The sequence below is a fragment of the Dendropsophus ebraccatus genome, chromosome 3 (genome assembly GCF_027789765.1).
Source record: "Dendropsophus ebraccatus isolate aDenEbr1 chromosome 3, aDenEbr1.pat, whole genome shotgun sequence".
NCBI classification, from domain to species: domain Eukaryota; kingdom Metazoa; phylum Chordata; class Amphibia; order Anura; family Hylidae; genus Dendropsophus; species Dendropsophus ebraccatus.
The window spans coordinates 173991630-174018505 of record NC_091456.1 but is presented as its reverse complement, the minus strand read 5'-3'; the positions used below and the strand labels follow the sequence as shown (position 1 = coordinate 174018505).

Sequence of the window (26876 nt, the reverse complement as noted above, 5' to 3'; positions counted from 1 at the left end):
TAGCTGGTGTCCTTGAGGTTGAAACCCTACTGGATTGGGATACCTGGGGTCCTATTGATTTGAACCCTACTGGATTGGGATAGCTGGGGTCCTAGAGGTTAGGACCCCACTGATCATAAATTGAGGGATCAGGATTGTGGGAAGGGGGGGGGGGGCACAGATCTAATATCCAAGATGTCTTTAGCTAGCAGAGAGTATAATGTCAACTTGAACCCTCTGGGTCACAATGCAAAGTCAATACCAGGTCCCACCACTTAGACTTTACTATTTACAGTATCATGCTGGGTTCACACTATGTATATTTGAGGCTGTATTTGGTCCTCATGTCAGGTCCTCATAGCAACCAAAACCAGGAGTGGATTGAAAACACAGAAAGGATCTGTTCACACAATATTGAAATTGAGTGGATGGCCGCCATATAACAGTAAATAACGGCCATTATTTCAATACCACAGCCGTTGTTTTAAAATAACAGCAAATATTTGCCATTAAATGACGGCCATCCACTCAATTTCAACATTATGTGAACAGAGCCTTTCTGTGTTTTCAATCCACTCCTGGTTTTGGTTGCTATACAGCCTCACAAATACAGCCTCAAATATACATAGTGTGAACCCAGCCTAAGGCTATGTCCCCACTATGTAAAAATGATGTCCGTCTTTCCGAATCATGATCATAATTTTGGCCGTATTTTCCCACTAAAATGCTGTAGTGGTTAGCCTAGTAGTGGTATCTTTTATGTGTAGAGGAGCCATTGAGTCCCTTAGGCACCAGGGCCTGGGTGTAACTGGGACCTCTGCAGCCCCTATACCTACACTGATGCCACCTAATGTCTTTGTCATAGTTTCTGGCATCGGAGTAGGAAATTCTTGCAGTAACATTTGCAACATTTCGAGAAACATCCCATCCGTCTCTTTTCGTGCCTTCGAACGTTTAAGCAATATTCTCAATACAGCAATAGAGAGAACAACATTGCCTGCTCTTTACACAGCCTTATTAAATTTCCCCAATGATCTATGAAGCAAGTTTCTAAGTGCCCATATACCCATGCCCAGAGAGAAGACAAAGCAAATACCAACATAAAGACGCGACACCTAAACACATTCATCTTCACCACTGCGGAGGACAATTAGCTAAATATTTACCCAACATTTACTACTAAATGAATCCGTATCCTCGGGATTGAAGCCTTTATCTGAAGATGGAAGCGTGATACATAAAATACAAAGAATTAAAAAGCTGTGGATAATAGTAATAGATACAAAGCTACAACAATTAAAGGGAACTGATCACCCTGAACACAATGCCCCCCCCCCCCCTTACCTCTTTAAAGTTAACTGCTTATGCCTGACTTGTTAACATTCAGCTCCAGTGCTCCTCAGTATATGCAAGTCTGTGCGGCAGCACTGACAGGAGCAGAGGTGTCACACAGGTTATAGGTCAGAAAAGAAGCTAAGCTGACAGGAACGGAGGAGATAAGGACTGTGTGTTAACCCTTCCCCTCAATTTGGTATCTGTCTATGTTGTTCAACAAGGGTTAAAATTAGTTTGGTTTAAAGAGGATGTACCACCAGGTACATCCTCTTTAACCTGAAGCCACCGATCGAACGGCACCGGCATGGGGAAGCCGGTGCCGCAGTCCGTTTTCCGGACCGAGGCCCGGTTCCCGTGCACGGCGCCGTTCTATGCACCGGAACCGGCCGGTGCTCAAGCACTGGAGGAAGGCCGGCCTGCCCCCAGTGGGAGGGAATTCCCTCCCCTCTATGACGCGGCTCCATTCATTCTAAGACTACATAAGATACATAAGACTACAGGAGCCGCACAGGTACATAACACTACAGGGGGCGCACAGGTACATAACACTACAGGGGGCGCACAGGTACATAATACTACAGGGGCCGCACAGGTGCAAAAGACTACAGGGGCCGCACAGGTATATAAGTCTTCAGGGGCCTGAGGTCAGAATTTGCCTTATGATTAGGGCTATGGTCATTAAGGGGTTAAACAACAAGGTTACTGTGACATGTAAAAAGGGGAATAGTGAGAGACTATACAAGATTAATATATCCAATAAGAAACATATTTATAGACAAGAATTTATAAATACCAAAAAGCTGATAAAATTGATAAAAGAAAAAAGAAAAAAAAAATTCAATGCAGAATAATTTTACATTTGAGAGATCAATGCGTTCATGGAAGCTCAATAGGAAAAAATTTCTATACAAGTCTTTTGGAAAGCGGCTGACGAATGGGCCATTTTCCGTGACTATCTTAATGGTCCCAAGCGCGAAGGCTGAATGGAAGATGCCGAACCATTCAGTGATTGGGTGACGTCATCGGCAGCTGCAGAACCCTCCAGACTGAGCACAGCCTTCCAATTCAAGCTCATTTTATCTATTGTTCTTTATAATGTCATCCAGAGGAACGCTCACAAACTCCCCATACAAAGTTTAAATGTTATCTGATGAGAGTCATTAGATATTTACATCTCAAACGGCCGACGCAGTAAGCAAAACGCAAGGCAACTTAGAGAGTATTGTCACCGCTTCTATGCCGGGATGTATGGACACCGGAATAGAAGAAAAAAATAAAAAAGTGAGCCCTTCTTCAAAAACAGTTCATATTACGGTGAACGATTGAGCCGTCGAACATATAAATATTGGTTGCTTAGCCACCAGTTAAAGGGGTACTTTGGTAAAAATCAGGCGTCATAAAGTTATATAGATTTGTAATTTACTTCTATTTAAATTAATTATCAGCTGCTGTATGTCCTGCAGAAAGTGGTGTATTCTTTCCAGTCTGACACAGTGCTCTCTGCTGCCACCTTTGTCCATGTCAGGAACTGACCAGGGCAGCAGTAAATTCCCATAGAAAACCTTTCCTGCTCTGGACAAAAAAAATAAATAAAAAATAAATAAAAAAATAAATACAAATAAATAAATATATATATATATATATATATATATATATATATATATATATATATATTTTTTTTTTATTTTTATTTTATTTCTGTAACATATATATATATATATATATATATATATATATATATATATATATGTTACAGAAATAATGAATTATAAAATGATCTGTTTGGTAAGAAGGTTTGTAGCATTATTCTCACAGGTGAGAATAGCAATTCTCACCAATTATTCTTCTGATCAAAACTGTTCACATGTCAATTTTTTTATGACGATTCCTATATTGGGGAAACAATTTGCTCTCTGCTGCCACCTCTGTCCGTGTCAGTAACTGTCCAGAGCAGGAGAGGTTTTCTATGGGGATTTATTACTGCTCTGGACAGTTCCTGACATGGACAGAGGTGGCAGCAGAGAGCACTATCAGACTTGAAAGAATACACCATTAGATTCCACCTTTCATTTTCCAAGAGTCTGTGAGGAATGAAAGGTGGAATCTGATTGGTTGCTAGGGGCAACTGAGCAAGCTCTACTTTACACCATGTTTGATAAATTTCCCCCTATAACCGTATACACCTACAGTATAGGTATATAAAGCAGCATATCAGGTAAAGGAGACAAAGTTACTAAATGAATGTATACGCAAAAATTTTTACTTGACAAATCCTAACAGTATAACTATATTAGCTGAGATTAGAATACCCCTTTAAGTAAAATTTTTGGTTTCACCTCTCATTAAAAGACACATTTTATGTGGTTTGATCTTAGTTAAATATCCATTTAAAGTTTATGTATTTTGAAAAGTATCTTTTATTTATTTTGATTATATATTATTTAGTTTAGATTTTATGCATTTTGTGTGATTTCGGGCGGTGTATCCAGAAAACAATTAATGGAGACTTCAAAATGAAGCTGGTAAAGAAGGAGATAAGTATTTTTGTTAGAACCATCCATAGCCAGGCTTATCAAAGACACCCTCAAAGTGACCTAAAATTATATAGTTTCACATACAAACAGGAATACATTTATATTCTGCTGGGAAAAAAAAGAAAAAAGAGTGCAGGTTTTTGTCCTAACATTGAAAACACTAAAAAAAAACTTGTTAAAACCGTCTCTGTAATTTGAACAAATGCACATTATAATTTTCATTTCTTAATTTTTAGCTGTCTTTCCATTTGTCTTGTGAAAAGAATCTACATTCATATGATTACATAGCTGTACTCTGAAAAAAGCCCTCCAAAATTGCTGGAGAAATCCGGCACATTCTGTCAGTGATAATTTCACTATAATGGCTTAGTTAGGAATAGATTTGTAGTTTCATGAAAGAACTTATATTACATAACAAACTTACCATTACTATGTCTTCTATGGGTCCTTTTAATATCAAACGTATCTTTATCCATACACTTACCCATAGGGGGCAGTATTATAGTATAGACAACGAATGAAGTATAAGCTGAGGGTACTCAATGGAAAGTTGGAGTATATCTTGTTTTCAACATGAAGTTACAGGCTTTAGCAGTAAATATCGCTATTCAGCAGATGCCAGACCACTTCACATAGACAAACTAGACATGACGGCCATTTCGCGCGCATGGACGATTCATCAGATCAGATCTTCACCCGTTCTGATGAAGCGCATGCACGTGAAATGGCCGTCTATACACTTACCCATAGGGGGCAGTATTATAGTATAGACAACAAATGAAGTATAAGCGGAGGGTATTCACTGGAAAGTTGGAGTATATCTTGTTTTCAACATGAAGTTACAGGTTTCAGTAGTACATATCGCTGTTCGGCAGACGCCAGACCACTTCACATGGACAAACTAGACATGACGGCTATTTTGCGCGCATGGACGCTTCATCAGATCAGATCTTCACCCGTTCTGATGAAGCGCATGCGCGTGAAATGGCCGTCATGTCTAGTTTGTCCATGTGACGCGGTCTGCCGTCTGCCAAATAGCGATATTTACTGCTGAAGCCTGTAACTTCATGTTGAAATAAAGATATACTGCAACTTTCTGGTGAGTGCCCTCAGCTTATACTTCATTTGTTGTCTATACTACATGACTATTATGAGGTGCACCTTCAATATATGCATTTGTTGCCCCGAGTGTGGTATAGTCCGATAGGATACGACATTACAGACTGGTGGACGGAGCAGTGCCAGTGATTTTCTTAAGACTGAAGTATTATAGTAGTTATAGTCTTGTATATAGCAGCAGTATTATAGTAGTTATATTCTTGTATATAGGGGCAGTATTATAGTAGTTATATTCTTGTATATAGGAGCATTATTATAGTAGTTATATTCTTTTATATAGGAGCAGTATTATAGTAGTTATGTGATAACGGGAGAAGAGAGAGACTGGGGCACTCACCGATATTCCAAGCAAAAGTCTTTAATCCGATAGATAAAAATCCATGGTGGAGGGAGGACAGATGGAATGGCGGGCACCTATACCCCGGAACGAACGATCGGTGAGTGCCCCAGTCTCTCTCTTCTCCCGTTATCACATTGCTTACTCTTACCCTTTAGTCTGGGAGCACCACAAGTACAAGCATGTCAGGTTGGGTCCTTCACTATACGTCCTTTATTGCTAGCATTGCTGACAGTGCCGACTGCACCCTACTGCTATATTATAGTAGTTATATTATTGTATATAGGAGCAGTATTATAGTAGTTATATTCTTGTACATAGGGGACAGTATTATAGTAGTTATATAGCAGGTGAGAGTAAACCAACTGATATATCACAAAGTACGGACTACTGAGTCGGGGGCTAACAGCAATAGCGGTGTGTATAAACCTGGTACACCGTGGTGCAGGAGACAAGCACAGAGTGTAATACGGAGTAAGGAAGAGGAGTTATATTCTTGTATATAGGAGCAGTATTATAGTAGTTATATTCTTGTATATAAGGGGTAGTATTATAGTAGTTATATTCTTGTATATAGGAGCAGTATTATAGTAGTTATATTCTTGTATATAGGGAGCAGTATTATAGTACTTATATTCTTGTATATAGGAGCAGTATTATAGTAGTTATATTCTTGTATATAGGAGCAGTATTATAGTAGTTATATTCTTGTATATAGGAGCAGTATTATAGTAGTTATATTCTTGTATATAGGAGCAGTATTATAGTAGTTACATTCCTGTATATAGGGGCAGTATTATAGTAGTCATATCCTTGTATATAGGAGCAGTATTATAGTAGTTATATTCTTGTATATAGGAGCAGTATTATAGTATTTATATTCTTGTATATAGGGAGCAGGATTATAGTAGTTATATTCTCGTATATAGGAGCAGTATTATAGTAGTTATATTCTCGTATATAGGAGCAGTACTATAGTAGTTATATTCCTGTATATAGGGAGCAGGATTATAGTAGTTATATTCTTGTATATAGGGGCAGTATTATAGTAGTTATATTCTTGTATATAGGAGCAGTATTATAGTAGTTATATTCTTGTATATAGGGGCAGTATTATAGTAGTTATATTCTTGTATATAGGGAGCAGTATTATAGTAGTTATATTCTTGTATAAAGGAGCAGTATTATAGTAGTTATATTCTTGTATATAGGAGCAGTATTATAGTAGTTATATTCTTGTATATAGGAGCAGTATTATAGTAGTTATATTCTTGTATATAGTATCTATATTCATTTTTCCCCTTGAATTAGATGGTCTTTATTCTAACATATAAAAGCTAGGTCCCAAATGAAGAAATCACCTCCATGACATCCATATGCCATAATGAAGCATAAGGACTTGGGTTATCTTATTGGGACCATTATTAGATTATCATTATAGAATTACTGGGAATATTTTTTTTTAATGTTCTATAAGGCACGTTAGTCAATTGAATTATAGAATTCAACTAGTGTTCACAACTTTTTGGAATCTTCCATATATATTTATGTTTGGAACATGAATTCCTGATTTATGTGTGTGTGTGGGGGGGGGGGGGTGGGGTGGGGGGGATGGCATAATGTAATACTTAATTTATCCCCCTTCCTATGGCAGATCCTCTTTAATGATGTGTGTCCACGGTAGAGCCCCTGCATTGTGGATGAACCATCTCTCTCTCACGCAGCGTTGCGTTCACTTTGCAAGGAACAATTTAACTTAAACAAATAGCCGGCTTAATGAGGAAAAAATAGAGGAAATCCAATGTGCTTTCTGTCAATTTTTTAGTGAGTTACATGAAAACGTCTGTTATTAACAGCATTAAGGAGCAATTACGGCTTAATGGCTGTCTAAATCCATTATCAGTGTACATTTAACCTTTAAATATTCAAAGATAATATTTAATTTGAACAAATTAATGGACTGCCAGCGAGACCGAGACTCTCTAGGAGGGATCTGGTTTTTCGAGAGCTGCATTTTTCCCACTAAATTGTCCCCTTGTAGGGAAAGATTGTGTTTGTATTCACTATAGATGTACAGTATGAATTCATGCTGATAAAACATCTGTTGTGGGGGGTGGGGAGGGATCTATGTGCAGGGGAGCATGGGAAATTCTTAGTCACCGGGATTATTATAGTTACACATCATAAATAAAAACGTCCAGGAGAGCCCTTGCCAAAATTACTGGACGACTGTTCACAGGCACTGATGTATTAAACAGGTGGGAAGTGAGTGGGAGAGTAGTCTGACAACCTGACAACACTATCCCTGTGAACGTCTCAGCGACCGGGGGAAGGAAGGGATTAGAGGTGAATCCTAAAGGAACAGTTGGCTTTGCTGGCCTGCACGGTTACAGTTCCCATATAGGACTCCTTGAGGAGACCACCAAAAGGCTTACATTACAGGCCCACTGGGTACATAATATGCCAAGTAGCTATACTACAGAAGGAAATGAACTTGCTCTCTGGTGCCACCCATTGGAGGTAGCATTAATGCAAGCCAATACCTTAAAGGGGTTATCCAGCGCTACGAAAACAAGGCCACTTTCTTCCACAGACAGTCCCATTCTTGTCTCCAGCTTGGGCGGGGTTTTGCTGCTCAGTTTTATTGAAGTGAATGGAGCTTAATTGCAAACCGCACCTGAACTGGAGACAAGAGTCGTGTTGTCTCTGAAAGAAAGTGGCCATGTTTATGTAGCACTGGATAACCCCTTTAAAGATCCTTAAAGGAGACCCTTCAGCCGGGTCTGCCCCCCGAACATACTATCGGACTCATCTCATCTCATCCGCATTTTGAGGGTGTTGATGAGCCGACGGCCATATCTTTGCTGCGGAACCGGGAGTGGGAAGCGCAGGAGCCGGTATGTATGCTGGGCCCTGTCCGGGGGTGGGGTGAGTTCGGGGGGCTTACCTGGCTGAGAGGTCTCCTTTAAAACATGACTGGGGAATAGTAGCCAAGTAAGAATCTCTCCAAAAGGGAGAGTTACTGATCTGTAGATAGCTATTTGTGGGTGCTTATTCCCCATTAGTAGAGAGCAGGGTGCTGGCTTGCAATCAAAGAAGCATTTGACATGAGGACTGATGGGATAAAGTTTCTCCATAAGAAGAAAGCCAAATGGGGTACTGAATCTTATAGGCCATGCAATGCTCCACTGGGGAAAAAATGCAAAGTTGCTTCCCTGGTTACTGGGGTCAAGTATTTTCCAATGCTCGATGCTTGACTTGAGCAACAAACCTCATTGAAATCAATGAGAGACTCAAGCATTTAACCATTTGCCTCTGCTCGGCAAAGTAGAAGGTGCCTGGTACAGCTATTCAATTTTTTCATTTAAACAATTTATCAAACATGGTGTAAAGTGAAACTGGCTCAGTTGCCCCTAGCAACCAATCAGATTCCACCTTTCATTCCTCACAGATTCTTTGGAAAATTAAAGGTGGAATCTGATTGGTTGCTAGGGGCAACTGAGCCAGTTTCACTTTACACCATATTTGATAAATCTCCCCCATGGAGTACATGTTATTGAACCTCAGATATCTAGGAGCACAAAAACATTAGCAAATGGTGGAGGCCCAAAGACCATGCAAGGGAAACATGTCATCCAGGTAAAGATTTGTAAAAGAGGAGCCCGTGAAGCCTCATCAAAGCGTCTCAAAACACAGGACTAGCCAGATATCCCTCCGGGAAGGAACCAGCCAAGGGGTGGCTCCTGTAGGGAAACCACCAAAACCACCGTATTAAGTGGCCCTATAAGTCAATGTAATGACAAGGGAAAAACCAAGGCCAGGTATCCATCCACATACAGCTGTTTCGGGGTGTTGCCCCTCATCAGGGGTTTGTGTAATCCTTTCCATTTCTGGATTCTGGACATTTTCCACCTGTTCCACCTCTCATCACACTGTTAACAGTCCCCTCCCATCACCCTCCTTCTGTGTCTGTCTTGCAGTCTTCTCCCCACATTGCCCAATCACCGCAGCCACCGCTGACAATTCTGGTCTTGTTTCTTCAGTGACAGACTGCTCAGCCAATCACTGAGAAAGGTAAACCCAGCACTACTGGCTCCTGTGTGCCCTGTGTATCCTTTCTGGCCCTAGACACATTAAAGATACATCCCGGTTGTTCTCTCCAAACCTGTTCTGAAATGGATCCAAACAAGGTAAAGAAATAGGCACTCACCCACTTGAAGAAGCTGTACAAGATGGTGAGTGCCTATTTCTTTACCTTGTTCGGATCCATATCAGGACCGGTTTGGATCCAATTCCAGGAAGCTTTATTACACACCTACCCTAATATTTGATCATTTCTGCACGGTTACAATGATACGGTCGCTGACACTATGTAGCGGCACACTTCATTTGTATGACAAATGCGACACATTTGGTGACATCACCGCACTTTATCGTGTCATCTGCCGAGGGGGATAAAACATAATGCAAAAACATGAAAAATGTATAATAATTGAATCAGTTTTTTTTTTTTTTTGCGATTGTATTGCTGTTGTCTTATATTACATGCTGATTATAGCCCCGAGTGCTAGTTCTCCTGTTGTCAGTCACTTGCTCTATTGCGGCTGTATGTATGGATACAAGAGGAGACGCCATAAAAAAAAAACCCAGAAGGTGTTTGTTAGCATTCCAATTTCTGCAGCTGACATAACATATAACTTAAGGGAGGATAAACATTCTTTGTTGCAGCAAACAAAATGCAACACATCCCAGCCAGAGCCCCTTAAGAAAACATTTAAATCACTGACAAGGTTTAAAAAAATATATGCAGACATAAAAAGTACAAGATTTATTCTAATACTGAAATGAATCTGACACCAAGTGTTGTCTCATACAGAGAGGGGGGGGGGGGGAGATATATATATATATATATATATATATATATATATATATATATATAATGTCAAAAATTAGGAGATAGATAGATAGATAGATAGATAGATAGATAGATAATAGATAGATAGCAGAAAGATGTATAATAGATAGATAGATGGATAGATAGCAAATAGATAGGCGATAGATAGATAGATAGATAGATAGATAGATAGATAGGAGATAGGAGATAGGAGATAGATAGATAGATAGATAGATAGGACATAGATAGATAGATAGATAGATAGATAGATAGATAGATAGATAGATAGGAGATAGGAGATAGATAGATAGATAGATAGATAGATAGATAGGAGATAGATAGATAGATAAATAGATAAATAGAAAAAGCCGTGGCACTCAAAAATATAGTGAAAAAAATAAGTGGTTTATTTGCCCAAAACCCGCATATATATTTTTGAGTGCCACGGCTTTTTCTATTTGTATATACCTAGCACCTGTGGTCGCAAGGGTGCATGCTGGAAGGCACCGAACCTACTTATCCTAAGGAGTGCTGCACTAAAGATTTCATTTGTAGATAAATAGATAGATAGATAGATAGATAGATAAATAGATAGATAGATAGATAGATAGATAGGAGATAGATAGATAGATAGGAGATAGATAGATAGATAGGAGATAGATAGATAGATAGATAGATAGATAGATAGATAGATAGATAATAGAGAGATAGGAGATAGATAGATAGGAGATAGATAGATAGATAGATAGATAGATAGATAGATAGATAGGAGATAGATAGATAGATAGATAGATAGATAGATAGATAGATAGATAGGAGATAGATAGATAGATAGATAGATAGATAGATAGATAGATAGATAGGAGATAGATAGATAGATAGATAATAGAGAGATAGATAGATAGGAGATAGATAGATAGATAATAGAGAGATAGATAGATAGATAGATAGATAGATAGATAGATAGATAGATAGACAGACAGATAGATAATAGAGAGATAGGAGATAGATAGATCACCTCTGCCCCAATCTGACACAGTACATGGTACAAGAACAGATATTGCACTGGGGCCCAGACACTATGAATTTCACCCCCATGACCCAGCTGCTGTGTTACTCCATAAATCCTCTATTATTCTCTGGCTATGACTCACTATGAGTGTGCTGTAACACAGTATATACATATCAGCTAAGGTAAGACACACCTGGATATACAGATTATCACATTCTAGGAATCTGCTTTGATTCAGTTTGGCACTTGTACTGTACAATGAATAAGATTTTCCCATAGATCTTAGAGGAATGTAAAGAAGGGAATTGCATTACCATGACTGTTCCTGTAGTTTGCGTGTAAGGGCGACTTATTCTCTACGTGTCCTATCCAACTGATCAAAGACGGACTTTGAAATGGTGAAAGGATGGAGGCATAAAACTGATCAGGAAAGAGTTAAAGGGAACCTGTCATCACTTTTAAGTCATCATGGTGATTCCCAGCAGTGTTTCTCCGCCTCTAGCCCATAGAGGAGCTGGATTTGCACCATCTTACAGTCCTATAACACAATTGCTATACATTAGTTATATCAATCAGGGTATATGTTTAATGAGATTTTATCAAAGAGTTTGCCCACTCTAAAGTAATTAAAAGGTCCTGTCAGTATATAGTGGTCCCACTCGATATGAACATGTGACCACTAAACTCATTCACTATGAAAATTCAGCTTAGCAAATGTCATTGTGTACTGGTAGCAGCTTGGAGATCATAATACAATCTATACAAGTCTACAGAAGGGGGAGGAAAATAAACTCATTGCAGAGAGAGCTAAAAGACAACACTCCAAGTAAGAGAGCTTAAAGGGGTGGGATCCCTCTTAAGTAAACTGGTACCAGAAAGTTATACAGATTTATAAATTACTTCTATTGAAAATCTCAAAACTTCCGGTACTTAGCTGCTGTATGTCCTGCAGGAAGTGGTGTATTCTTTCCAGTCTGACACAGTGCTCTCTGCTGCCACCTCTGTCCATGTCAGGAACTGTCCAGAACAGTAGCAAATCCCCATAGAAAACATCTACTGCTCTGGACAGTTCCTGACATGGACAGAGGTGGGAGCAGAGAGCACTGTGTCAGACTGGAGAGAATACACCACTTCCTGCAGGACGTACAGCAGCTGATAAGTACTGGAAGACTGGAGATTTTTAAATAAAAGTAATTTACACATCTGTATAACTTTCTGACAGCAGGTGATTTGAAAACTTTTTTTTTCTTGCCGTTTAAGCAGTGCAGAGAGACACAAAAGTGCAGATGTTTAGACATTAAAAACATTTGGCTCCATTATAAAATTTAGACGATGTTCACACAATGTACAAACAACAACCGTTATTTGGCAGTCAAAACATCGGCCGTTGTTCAATACATTGTGTGAAACAACAGCCATTGTTTGCCTTGACTTCAATGCAGATCATTGCATTATGAAAAGAATGGCCGTTGTATGTTTAAAGCAATGGACGTTCTTTTCATTAAAAGTATGTTGTGTGGACATAGCCTTAGCCTGCAGAGCAGAAATCTGGTAGAAATACCATATGCAAGATATATAATGGCCAGATATAGTGTTAATATAGTGCAGGACATAAGAATAACAACAAATAATAACAAAAATATAAAAAAATATATATATAAATAAATTCAAACCAGCATATAAAAAAAACTATGAAACAAAAATTGTTTCTATTACCCAAAGCTCTGGTCTCAGTTACTAAGTCAAGTCCCCCAGGTACCGGGATGAGCCAAAACTGTATCACGGTAAAGTGTCTGCCTTAATACATTCATATTCCAGATTTCTAAAAATGCATTTACAATGTAATCATGCGAGAAACTCTATTTAAACAGCAAGTGCAAAGCAAACTTTATGACTGATAAACTGAATTACACAGGCATAATTTGATTAGCCATTTAGCACAGCATTTTCCCAATCTACCCAGGAAAAAACTAGACAGCAAATGTAAAAAAAAAAGATGGAAAGAAAAAGACATTTTGAATGCAAAAAAAAAAATCCCATTCGGATAAATACATTTTAATATTTATTGGTCGCAATTACGGAAAATTTAAAAAAATGTCAGATTCTCCAGGGACTTGAAGGTAACTGATGAAATTATACTGTACTTAAAGGGTTTCAGAAAAACATAGCTGTTTTCTTCCTAAACAGCGCCACCCTTGTTCTCAGGTTGTGTGAGGTATAACTTGTCTACATTCACTCCAATGGAACTGAGCTGCAATTTCACAAACAGACTGAGGACAGGAGTGGCACTGTTTTTGGAAGAAAGCAAGTCAGTATAGGCTAGAGAAGGCAGCTCTTCCTGTGACCTCTTAAAGGGGAACTATCAGACGGTTAGACAAATCTAGGTACGTCTTATACCTTCATCCTCTATTCCCTGACAGTTTTTCATGTAGTGCTCTGTCTGGTAAGGCCATTTGGTGCACTGCCCCGCCCCAAGAGTGCCGATCTGCCCCAGGCTGTCCCGCCCCTTCTACTGATCAGCAGTGCAGGCCATCCGGGGCTGGGGGCAGTGCTCCAAACAGCCTTACCAGACACAGAACTACATTAAAACTGCATGGGACCGGTGCAGAGGATGAAGGTAACAGACATACCTTCATCCACAGAACCTCGTGCCCACTAGTGAGCTTTTAGCAGGTTACATTCATCTAACCTTCTAATAGTTCCCCTTAAAGTGATTGTAGCCATAGGTAACAGAATAGGGCCACAAAAGAAGTCTAGAAGCTGCAAGGAAACCACAAGTACCATAGCCTGCAGAATCCTGTAAGTTTATGCTATTAGAAGAGTAATAAATACAAAATACCAGTATACATATTACTATTTGTAATTGTCAATAGTGCAGTTTAGTGGGGACAAGTAAGTTCAAAAAGTAAAATAAAATTCTGGCCTGCCCCTCATGCTGGCCTGTTGCTGGATTGGTGGTGAGTTCCTCTGCTAAACCAGAAGTTCAGGATTCCTTTGATGTCAACACGCAGTAAGATCATAATGCAAATGACCCCCATTGGATCCATTGCTTGTTGGCCCAGACCCAGACTTCTCTGCTGATCTGGCAGTAGGCTGGCATGAGAGGTAGGGTCCTATTCCACCGGACGATTATCGTTCAGATTATCGTTAAATCGTTCGAATCTAAACGATAATCGTTCGGTTGAAATGCAGTTAACGATTAACAACCGAACGAGAAATCGTTGATCACTTTATAAGACCTGGACCTATTTTTATCGTTGCTCGTTTGCAAATCGTTCGCATTGAATAAGACGTTGTTCGGTCGTTCGCAGTAGATACGAACGCAGTAGCGAAGAAATAGCGAAGAAAAAAGTAACGATTATCGTTCCATGGAAATGAGTGAACGTTTTCAGGTCTTTTGCAATAGCGGTCGTTTGAGATCATTAATCGTTAACGATTATGTAAACGATAATCGTGCAGTGGAAAAGGGCCCGTACACTTTAAAGTAGACATCCAGAGTTGATCTTGAGCCCATTCTAAAAAAAAGACCCATGTGGGGAGACAGCCCGGACTCATGCATGGACAGGACTCATGCAACCTGCTGGGCATCTCACAGTTGCCATGTTACCATCCAGCATGAACTGCGTCTTCCGGCACCAAACTTTTTAGAATGGGCAGGGGACTAATTCTGGACCTACACTTGAAAGTGGATGACCAGGATTTCACCATGGATCTACTTTTTTTTCCTTAGAAAGAGTGCTTCTCTTGTCCCAAGGTTGTATCTGTTATTGCAGCATAGCCACATATAAAAGTGTACCTACCAACTTGCCGGCGCAGCAGGATAAGCTGTGAAAATGCTGACAGGTACGCTGTCTCTCTGGGGACAGAACTCCCAGAAGTACCATAGACGGCATTGTAATACACATACAACGCAGTCTATGGTATTTCTAGCAGTCGAGTCAGAAGAGACAGCAGACTTATTGACATTTACACAAAGTGATGATTGGTGGACATTGGTCTTGTACCACCAGACACATTCCACTAGACAACCCTAACTCTAAGTAATCCTTTAAATGTAATGTTTTATGGGAAAATGACCTATTGTTTAAATCAAGTTTTTATGGTAAACATAATTTTTTAAGAATTTATAGTGATTATTTTTTCATAATATTATCATTTATATTATAGAATAATCCTAAAATCTTGCAATTCCCATTCTGCCAACTAAAACTAAGCTGAAACTTCCTGTTCTGTCTGTAATGATAAGGAGGAGGCTACTGGAAAGTGATCTGTACAGCATTACAGAGAAAGGTGACGCCAGTAGATAGAGAAGACAATAGCAGATCAGCCCCCCCCCCCTTCCCTGTTGAATGACCTATGCACAGGTCACAGATGACCTTACAAAGAACAGGGCCTTAAGATGTTCATTGTGTTTATGTCCAAGAAGCTTACCATAAAGCATGTTACAAAAAACAGATCAAACCAGATGAATGCCTCCATAATAGGAAAATAGGATGAGATTGCAAAATTCTAGCAATTTTACTATTCAGTCCTATTGATGGCTATACTTCAGATTATGGGCAATAAATCTAGAAGCATCTAGACCCTTAAGGTCCTATTCCACTGGCCGATGGGGGCCCGATCAACATGGTAAACAAGCGCTGATCTGCTAGATCGGCGCTTTTTTACTGGGCCTATTCCACGGCCCGATAATCGTTTAGCGAGGGCTGCAGGGACATCGTTACCGATGTCCTTGCAGCCCTTGTTTAAACATCATACATTACCTATCTAGGCTGCAGGTCTTCTTCTGCGCTCCTTTTCCCGGTCCTGTGCACAGCAGCAGCTTCGGAGCGGCCTGTCTGAGCTGACAGAGCGCTCAGCCAATTACTGGCCAGGACCGCCGTGGCCAGTGATTGGCTGAGTGGACTGTCAACTCGGACAGGCTGCTCCGAAGCTGCTGTGTGCGGGACCAGGAGAAGGAGCGCAGGAAAGGGCTGCCCCTGGACAGGTAAAGTATGATGTGTTTAAATGGTAGGTAGCCCGCCGCACACCGCTATTCCACGTAGCGATGCATGAGTGGCGACTGATGATTTTAGGTTTGAACCTAAATGAACGATCAGCCGATGACACATTGGCTGTAATATAAGCATTGAAAGCCTGCCAAAATTATATGTGAACTAGGTCTTGTGACCGTAACCATTATAGAATACAGTATACATATCATAGAAAGACGTCCCCCGCTTAGGACCCCCCTCCTTTAATAGCAAGAACAAGAGAACTGCATAAAATCAACAGCTTCTTCTACCCTTCTGAGTATTTGGAGGAACAACATGCAGTTACACCTGGACTTGGGAACCAAGGGTCTACCAAATAAAATTTTGCCACTCTCATCACGAATCCAGAAGCAATATGAGATAAGTCCCCAATCTATAAAAGCAAAAATACATAAATAAGAAAAAAATTAAAAGAAACCCAAACACATAAAAAAAGCCCAACACTTGTCATTTTAAAAGTGTCACATGAAGAAAATTGGGCGATATTAGTTTTAAATCTAAATATAACATATTAGGAACCACGCTTCACTAATTCTTGTCTACCATTGCAATATTTATGCTGTTTATGAGTCTCTTTTATCCATCCCCCAACCCAGCCTTTTACTTCTTTTAAGGTTTATATACAAATAATTTTTTTAACCTAGGCCCACCCCCACCCCCACTCAAGTCCCTGATGCCCTAAGGAGCCTCCTGAACTTTATTGTTCACTGTGATCAAATCACTGCAATTTCAATTCCACTAATAAAATAAAAAATAATAAATAAAGAATGTTTTTTTTTGTTTTTGTTTTTTTTAATCAAACATTATTTAGATTAATAACCACCATACAGTGTTGGACTGGCCCACCAGAGGCCTGGAGGATTCTCCGGTGGGCCCCAAAGTTTTAGAACCTTCACAAACACTGACTGACATGTGGTTTTTCATTAGTTCTTCAATGGTGGGCCCCCAAGATTATTTCCTCTGGTGGGCCTCGGATACCCCAGTCCAACACTGCCACCATATTTTACTGTTTACATTGTAAGCAATAAAATAAGACTATGGGGCACTTCCAGAATTGTTGTTACCCCCACAATAGAGTAAATGTATTGTTTACACTGCAGACAAACTCTAAAATATGGTGGATTTATTTGCCTTTTACCTATTTCAAGTATTTTCAAAAAATTGTATAATAAAAAAACACTATTCATCCGGTAAAAAACAAGCTCTTGTTGAAGTCTACAGAATTTAAAAACTTTCAGCTCTAAGAATTCGGCAATAAACACCAATTTTTTCATACAGATTTTATTAAAAAAAAACTTAATTAAAAAAAACTTTGTAAATCTGATTTCACTATATTTGTACCAACCAATAAATTAAGATTGTCATGTTATTTATACAGCATGTTAAATCGAGTAATAAAATGCAAAATGCAATGACTGAATTGCCAAAATGAAGCCAAAAAAACCTAACATCTTGAGATTCAAAAAGTTATGGTCTTGGCATGGCGCAATTAAGAAACAAAAAAATAGCTTAGTAGGAAAAAGCCACCACAAACCAAATCAAAGGGTTAATAGGATCCTCTTTGAAGATAAGTCTTCCAATAGAATTTAAAGGGACAATTTATCAGTCTAAAAATCCCACAAAAAAGAAGCCACATCCAGGTAAGACCAACCATACATAGTGAGATGTCTCACCAACCACTGCGCAGCCAAGGCCCAATTCTTCCCTTATTTTATGAGACAAGAATTTTTTTTTAACTTCTTGTCCACCTATACAATTATGAAACACATTTTGCAAGTTCAAGACTTTAGAGATTAGAAAAAGCTGGTCTGAGATGAGCAAGATTTCTGTTTTTTCAATTCCCAGACTTCATGTCTTATAATTTTAAGACGGCTAAAGCTGACCATGACTGAAGACCCCTTGTCCAAGGATTGGAAGACATTTCAGGAGCGGCACCGTTTCTCATTGAGGAGATCCAGTAGGTGTATTGAGACTTAATATCAGGCAATGTTCCATGAGAAAAAAAACAGTATGCAAATGAGCTATCCTATCCTTACAAAAAAAAAAAGAAAACTTAAACTAGCTAAACCAGTCTTTTTTCAAGAGAATAGATTTTATTACTGCCCAATGTTATTGCATCTCCAAAAATTGGTATAGGAGACTATAATCTCCTCCTACTCTATAAACTCATAAGCTTAATGTGAAAGTCAAAAATTTCAAGCATGAATATTCTTTCTCTGGAAAGTAAGACGATGTCCATGTTATCTTTAATCTTTCATATAAACTTTCCTTCTGTCTTCTTTCTAAAAAAAAAAACAAAAAAACTTTCAGCTTTAGGATACTGATTCTCATTGAAGAGACACACAAGTGTCCATGGGAAAAAAAAAAGAACTAATTTGCATAAAGGAAGCTTTGGCTGTTTTCGGAAGGTTCCATTATTCTTGTTTTATTCATGGTAGTCTATGGCATTATCATCACCTATTATAACAGGATAGATCTTAAGCTTCATACCAGACAAATTGAAGACACTCCGAAGTGATGTTTTTCTTCTCGTTTTTTTCCCCCTCCGTTTTTCCAGCTGTACTTGTTGTGTTGCATGTATCAGAGCTTTCATCAAAAGAAGATGAAAAGGAACCATGGATGGCAGTGATTCATTCCTTCCCCATTGAGCTTTTATCACATCTGCTTGTCGAGAGTCATCTAAACATCCTTCGGCCAAGGTGGGGTGGGGAGTTATGCAAGATCACTTTTGATCAGCAGACGATGGGGGTTATCCCAATAACACCAGTGAATTAGAACCCCCCCCCCCCCCCATTCAACCTAGTATTTGCTTCTAATTTGGGTTAAGTTTAACCCCTGCAGGCCCATTTCTAGAATTTTTTCAAAAACTCTATCACTATAAAAGATGACGCTTTCTGGACTTTACAAAAAGACACAAAAATTGAGTACTTTCTCGGGAACGGAGCCTTATGTTTAATAACTCCATGTAATTTCCGAGCACTGGTTCTCTGACGCCACTCGTCCTACGCGATTGCCACAAACTTTTGTAGACTTTGCAAAACTATCAAAGTTTAGACGAACTCTTAAAAATAAGGAAACTATAAGTTCTTTTGACATACCATGAGTTTGTCAGGGGTAGAAACAGTCAGGATTGCAGGTAAACCTTCAAGAGAGGAGCAAAACTTTGTAATATTGCTTTTCCTCTGCTTCACCAATTCACCGGTTGAATTTCCTATTACGGTACCGTATTTCGCTCCTATAAGATAATGGAGGTTAATTCAAAAGCCTATATCAGACTCCATTGTCTTATATCAGGCTCCACAACAGGAAACTGCCCATCAATGAACCACTTGGCAGAGCAGGTTCACTAGTCCCTACCTCCTACATTAGTCAGTTATTACTATACGCTATAGTCAGTTATTACTATACGCCCCATAGTAAACAAAAAATTAATCACTGCTACATCCATAGGGATGAAGCTAAACAGAACCAAGATTTCACAATAGCTTTACCTGCAGTCCAATGTAACTTTATCTACAACAGACTCAGCTCTGCTACATCGGTAACACAATCAAATACAAACAATGCACCAAATCGGTATTATTCACATAGAAATCATATAGATTTCACCTTAAACCTTTGGTTAACATGTCACCTGCTTAAAGTTCCTATTTAAGCCAAGTTTTGCATTTTCCATAGCGCCTGCCAAATGCGAGGAGAACATTCTATATCCCTAATTCTTTTCCATAGCACCTGTGAAAAACACTGCACTATGGGAGGTGTAAATTCTGGTCAACCACAACCATGATGTGCAAGAAGTAGATGGATAGATAGATAGATAGATAGATAGATAGATAGATAGATAGATAGATAGATAGGTAGATAAATAGGAGATAGATAGATAGGAGATAGATAGATAGATAGATAGATAGATAGATAGATAGATATGAAATACATAAATAAATAGATAGATAGATAAATAGATAGATAGATAGATAGATAGATAGATAGATAGGAGATAGATAGATAGATAGATAGATAGATAGATAGAAGATAGATAGATATGAAATACATAAATAGATAGATAGATACAAAGATGAATAGATAGCTATATTGTATATTAGGAAAAAAATATATAATATAAAGATCTATACAGATATAGAAACATATAGAGTTATAGTGCAGTAGTATGTAAAGGCCACCTATAACTTATTACAAGGTATTCTAAAAGCGAAACCATCACAAGATTTTGTTAACCAGTCATCACCTAATGCCACAACACCTGACACACAAAAACACTAAGAATGGCTAAAACAAACTGTAATTAATAACTGTCAATATTTTCAAATTTCAAAAAAAAAAAAAAAAAATCTACATTTTTTGACTATTTTATTCTCATCCTGAACAAAAAGAAAATCAAAATACATTGTTCTTTTCTTCTCCCTGACATGTTAAGAGAATTAAAAAAAAGATGACGCTGGTAGTTCCAGAGGGTGTAGAAACTGACTTTAAGAGTTTATATCAACAACATATGTGTTTTGCAGACGGGAGGGGAAGAATTTTTTTTTTTTAGGTGAAATAATTCCTCGGCAAGGCTGGATTGTGCTGAACACCTGCAAACATCAAACACAAACTGCTGTTTCTTTACCGGGCTGAAGAAAAAAAAAAAAAAAAAAAAAAGCTTTCATGTGAAAAAATGTTCCATGGGAATGTGAGGACTAGGACTCAAGTTACATTCAGGCTCTCCTGCAGACTATAGCCCTTATGTAGATCGCCAAGACCGGAGACTGAGACTGGGAAGCCCAAAGCAGGTCCTTATGGCCCCCGTAACACCATCTACATGATACAAAATTATCAAGAAAACCCAAACGCCTGCACCGGTGATCACACAACAGCCAAGAAGCGTAAACGTAAAATATGACTGCGCACTGCGAAATCGCCAACCTAGGAGCTTTTGTTGCAATATTTTTTTTCCACCCTGTTTTTTTTTTTTTTCCTTTCCGAACGCAAAATTATTCCTAGAACACACAAAAAAAAATAAATACCCAAAAGACTTAGCAGCTTGAAGGCATTACATAAAACTGACATCTGCTCTTGTCCAATCTTTCACACTTCTGCAGCTGAATAAGTCGTACAATAGTCTACGCTGCACCTGTCCAATAATAAGGCAGGGGGTGAGGATGGATACTTTCATCTACCCGCTAACGCACAGGTAATGGCGACCTAAGACGTCCATGAGATCCACATGTCACATAGTGTGGGGGTCCCTCACACCTTCACGTAATTCCAGACTGCCAGTGACATCCAGGTGGTGTGTAAGGTGCAAAGTAATCATGGAAAGCATCAGGAATTCTTATATATCACTGGGTATCTGTTCCTTCTTCTATAACTGATCATTACTGTTGTCTACATTAGGCCGGAAAGAAGGCAAAGGCCAACAAAAAACTTCTCTACTGTCTGTCTAATATTTATCTCACTCATATCCTTTTTTTTCTTTTTCTATCTATCTATCTCCTATCTATCTATCTCCTATCTATCTATCTATCTATCTATCTATCTATCTATCTATCTCCTATCTATCTATTTATCTATCTATCTATCTATCTATCTATCTATCTATCTATCTCCTATCTATCTATCTATCTATCTATCTATCTCCTATCTATCTATCTATCTATCTATCTATCTATCTATCTATCCAGCACCTGTCTGAACATATGCATATTACAATAAATTGACAATTCCGACAAATTCCATCCACCATATTCATTGTCCAAAGTATCGATTCCAATGCAAACCGATGACATAAGTAAATATTAACCAAAGGAACCACCGACACCTACCATGAAACAAATGGTCACTTACAATACAATTATGGATTTTACTACAAAGAAAGAAATCACCAAACTATTCCATGTATACAAAGTAATGGGGGGGGGGGGGGGCGCATTCAATCATACTACGTGCAACATTCCTGCTAGAGGGTTTGGTATTAAGTTCCCAAACTGGAAATGGGTATGAAAGTTCATGTAGCGAGTAATATTTCCTCTGTTCATTTGCAGTAAAGAGTTGATGACATTCAATCCCATGATTTCGGATTATGACGGGTCTATACGACTATCTACAGGCAATGTACGAGTGCCAGTCACTTTAAAACATTGCAGCTGTTAGATATGTGGGGAAGGGGGGGGAAGGGGCGAGTTAGATCTTTTGTGTATTCTATCCAAAATCCTTTGACAAAAAAAGGGGTGGTGGTGGTGGTGGTGTTGGGGGGGGGGGGGGGGGGGGGAATATGTATTTTTGGAAACAAAGAAATGTTATATGTTCGTAGCCTGTGCCCAGAGCCTGGTGTGTCGTATAGATTGCAGCCAGCTATTTAGGTACCTCTGGCACTGGGTGCCAATCTGAGCATGACAGAGCCAAATTGTCTGAAACAACCTCTGATCACTGATATCTTCTTCTACTCATCGTCAGTATTCACCAAATAAAACTTTCCACTAAAACGCAAAATACAAAAATTAACAAAAAAAAAAGTAAAATCAATACAAAAGTAACCAATAGAATCTCTAACGTTAATGACAAAAACAAGGAGAGTAGATATTTTTTAAAAATTCTAAATTACAACCGAAATTAAAAAATTCCAGCAAAATCAACCCCCGATGGTTTGAAGGAAATGTCACACCTTGGCGTGATGACCAATCACAAAGCAGTTCCCATCAGACAAGCAAAAAAAAAAAAACAATCAACCGTCAAACAGCATTGAAAAAAATAAAAAACACGTTTTACATACTTGGCCCGGTAAAATGTCCACTTGCCAAAGACGTTGGTCCATTTTTCCCACTGCTGACAGGAGGGGAAAACATCTGAAACAGACAGAGCAAAAGAAGTTGAAGAGAACTTCATCGTTCCACAGACGTCGATACCAAAAAATACAAACAATATTTAAAATTTTAAAAAAATCGTCAAATTTCAAAATCTTTAACTGTGGATTAATTAACACTAAAATTGCCCTCGGAATAGTATAGTAGGGTTAATTTTATGAAAAAAATATATTTAAAAAAATTTTGAAATTTTAAAAGTGCAGAATCTATAGATATATATTAGAAAATAGTAATAATCGTCCAAATGTCAAACCTTGACTATCTCATCAATGACAGTGACACTATGTAAACATCCACTGGCACCTGCATAAAACTAGCATGTAATGCACACAGCAGAGGAAACAAGTCACAATTCTGCAAAGGGAATTTTTTTTTCTATTATTTAGATTCTAATTGGTTTCTCTTATTCGACGTGTCTGGTGGATACGCACCTTCCCTGAGTCACACATGCAAAAAAAAAAAAAAAAATTCTAACAAATGAAAAGTGCAAGAGGAGAGAAGGGGCTGTAATGTGCCTGGGGCTGCAGATCTTGTCCAAACTTCCGAAAGCCATCTCTTAGGGAGGAAATTCTTTCGCCTAGGCAAATAAAGCCTGGGGTCCAAGATGCTAATTCAAATCCACAATGGTCTAAGTCATGCAATAGTTTACAGTGAACATACGTATAACGCCAAAGCATATACATACATGTACCGTACATACATATATATCAATATAGAAACACTGCAAAGAATACTCCCCAGCTGCTTGCAGTGGGACACTGTTGGAATCCAAAAGGCAATTTTCTCCCCCCCTCCACCCCCCACACCCCCCCAAGTAAACAAAAAGTACATGAAAACCTTGCAAGGAGACACCTGGGGATAAGCATTTTACTTGGTAATTACAAGAGATCAACTCTGGTCCCCTACACAGAAAGACAAGCGAGTTTTCTTCTATATGAGTGCCAAGGCAAAAAAAAAAAAAGAAGAAGAAGAAGAAGACAGCAAGAGAGCTGCGAGGGATGGGAAAACGTCCAGAATTACACGACTTCTTGCAAACACCACAAGCCAAGAAAAAGAAAGAAATAAATGAAATGGATAGGTTAAAAAAAAAAAAAGATAACAAATCCATCACCGTGCACAAAAAAAATAAAAAGAATGCTTGCAACCAAAGCAAAACAGAATGGCAACAATGTAACAAAAAATAAGCTTTGCATATTTACCATGGATTTCCAATGGCAACAACTCAGGTAACACAGAGTTTGTTATGTTTTATTATGGGCTGTTGATGTTGTTTTTTTTTTTTTGTTCCTGCCGCTCAGCTAGTAGTAGAAATTTTTTGTTGTGTTTGTATTTTTGTTGTTGTTGTTGTTTTGTGTTTACAGCTGTTGTTTTAATTTCCACCGTGGGTTCTTACCGCACTGAAATCCAGTAAATCACTCAGTTCTTTGTCCGTCCCTAAGGCAGCCATTCGCTGTTGGTGATTCATTTTAGGAAAAGGATACAGGCACCTAGGAACATGGGCTTGCAGTCACTAGGGCCTGTGCATCAGGAAAGGGTTAATTGCGGGGGGGGAAAAAAAATAACAAAGCCTGGAAGCCTGAAAAATAGCACTATTCTGGGTACCCAATCCCAGACCCAAATAGTGCTGTTTTGGGCTGAATTCTGCTCAGCAGTGCCTGCTCTCAGTCCCCTCCCCTCCTCCCCCCCAACTTGTGCAGGGCTTGGGTGGGCATGGCTACTTACTGCTTGCAAGGGGCGAGTTTGTGACTGCTCCTCCTCCTTCTTAGCTCCCTCCTGCCAATGATTGGTGCCAGGCTCCAGCACAAACAATAGGGGGGGAGCAAAGTGGGCCAAGTCCCCCCCCTCTGGCAAACTTCTTAGTCACTAGGAAATGTCCAGTTCAAGTTCAGGTTTGGCAATGACCCCCAAGATGCAGAAGAAGAAGAAGCGGTGGCAGCAGCAAGAGTTGAGTGTGTTGTGTCCTCTTCCCCTGGCTCAGTATGTGCTGTGTGCAGACATCAGCTAGCTGAGAGGCTGGGAGTGGAGGAGGAGGATGAGGGGGAGGTGGGAGTGGAGGAGGAAGAGGAGGAGGAGGAGGAGGGGGGGCTTGGAGAGATGATCCCCCTCTTGACTACAGCAGCAGCAGCAGCAACCTCCTGGCTCTTCTACTAGGATGCTACTAGCCACAATCCCCCTTCACTTTGGCATGGCATCCCTCAACCTGCTCCTGGACTTTGCTCTTGGATCATGGCTGCTTCTTCTTGCAACAATTTGACTTATTAGTTTCCTTTGCTTTTTTTCCCCCTGGACTTCGCAGCTCTCGGAGATTTCTCTTCCTCGGCTTCGGAGTATCACTAGTATTCGGTGATTTCTTTATAGAAGTAGCAGTGCTGAATTTGTCACGTAACACTTTGCCTCGATTCTCCTTAGTTAAGATAACGCAGCCGGCTTCAGCCTCGCACAGCTCTGCCGCATCTTTATGGCAGGCAGATCGCCATGGGCAATGCACCTAATTGTGCAACATGTGGTTCTTGGGGGGGGGGACTACAAGTCCCAGCTTGCTGCACCTGGCTCGGTGGTTCCCCCGAGCAGCTGCAGAGTCGCAGTCCCTTTCTAGGAAGCTGCTTGGTTAACTCTTTCCTGCACCGCAGCCAGTTCTTTCCCACTTTCTTTGTTGACCCTTTCCTTGCCACACGCTGTGCACTAACGCTGCAGAAGATGGAAAAGCATGTGTGCGTGTGTGTCACATCTACACACCCACCAGGGATAGCCCTCCCCCTCCCTTTCTATATCTTGGAGGAAGTAAGCTTAGGAGAAGAAAAAAAAAAAAAAAAAACAGCCTCTTTAAAGACACCTGCAGCAAATAAATCCTTGTTCCGCGTCTGCTGCCTTAACCCTTTTGTAGCCAACGTCTGCTGTTATAGCTTTACATTGTGTTTAATATATATATATATATATATATATATATACATTTTTACTATTATTTTTTACTTTTTTTGAATAGACGTGGATTATCATACATACAGAAAAAAAAGTATTTAAATATTATTATATCTATGTATCAATCTCTGTGAGATAAAAAAAATAGCAATTGGTAAATCTATGATTATTAAAATATGACAGAAATTCGCTCAATGACATCACTCTATGACATCACACAGTGATGCAATTGACTTTTGATGGCATCTTCAGTCGGGGACTGAGTTAAAGGTGAACACATCTCTTTACCTAGAAGAGCTATGGATTTTATGCTAGATTATAGAGACATGACATACCAATGGTGTCACTGTCAACCTTGTATCTAGCTATAGCCAATCCCCAAAAGTTTAGATATTACAGGTATAAATTTAGAACGATGTTCGATTCGTTTACGTCTGTATAGAAGTAGAAACATAGCAAAAGCCGTCAATGAAAAAAAGAAGAGGCTGTATACAAAGATGGAAATTCCAGTACAGTGGTGCCTTGAATTACGAGCATAATTCGTTCTGGGACCGCGCTTGTAATCCAAATCCACTCTTAGACCAAATCAAATTTTCCCATAAGAAATCATTGAAATGCAGAAAATTGGTGCCACACCCCAAAATAATGATTTTTTATTCTGAACAACATGTAAACCAAACATTAAGAAACAGCTGAATATGGCATGTTATAAGTTACTGTACAGTATAGTAATCAGCAGGCGAAGTATAATGTATAGTAACTGCATAAACCTGAAAATACGGCAGCAGTTTGTAGATACAGGATGAAACTGCAGATCCCTATAATGCAGTAGCGTAGTACAACAGGCTAGAATA

The 26876-nt window shown here is 39.2% G+C and overlaps 1 protein-coding gene across 4 annotated transcripts in view; it reads right to left on the bottom strand.

Annotated features, from left to right (window-relative positions):
* Nucleotides 1-25105, bottom strand: part of TCF4 (transcription factor 4) — a 327929-nt gene extending 302824 nt beyond the window's left edge. For 2 of the 4 annotated variants that reach the window (XM_069963157.1, XM_069963160.1), the window contains exons 1-2: nt 24303-24458; nt 23013-23085 (exon numbers count right to left, since the gene is read on the bottom strand). In XM_069963157.1, the coding sequence (XP_069819258.1) occupies nt 23013-23085; nt 24303-24305 (76 nt within the window). In that variant the 5' untranslated portion in view covers nt 24306-24458. Of the gene's footprint in view, nt 1-23012; nt 23086-24302; nt 24459-24496 lie in introns of those variants that run through there. The other 2 variants (XM_069963163.1, XM_069963159.1) reach the window with 2 other exon arrangements.
* Nucleotides 25106-26876: the final 1771 nt, after the last annotated feature.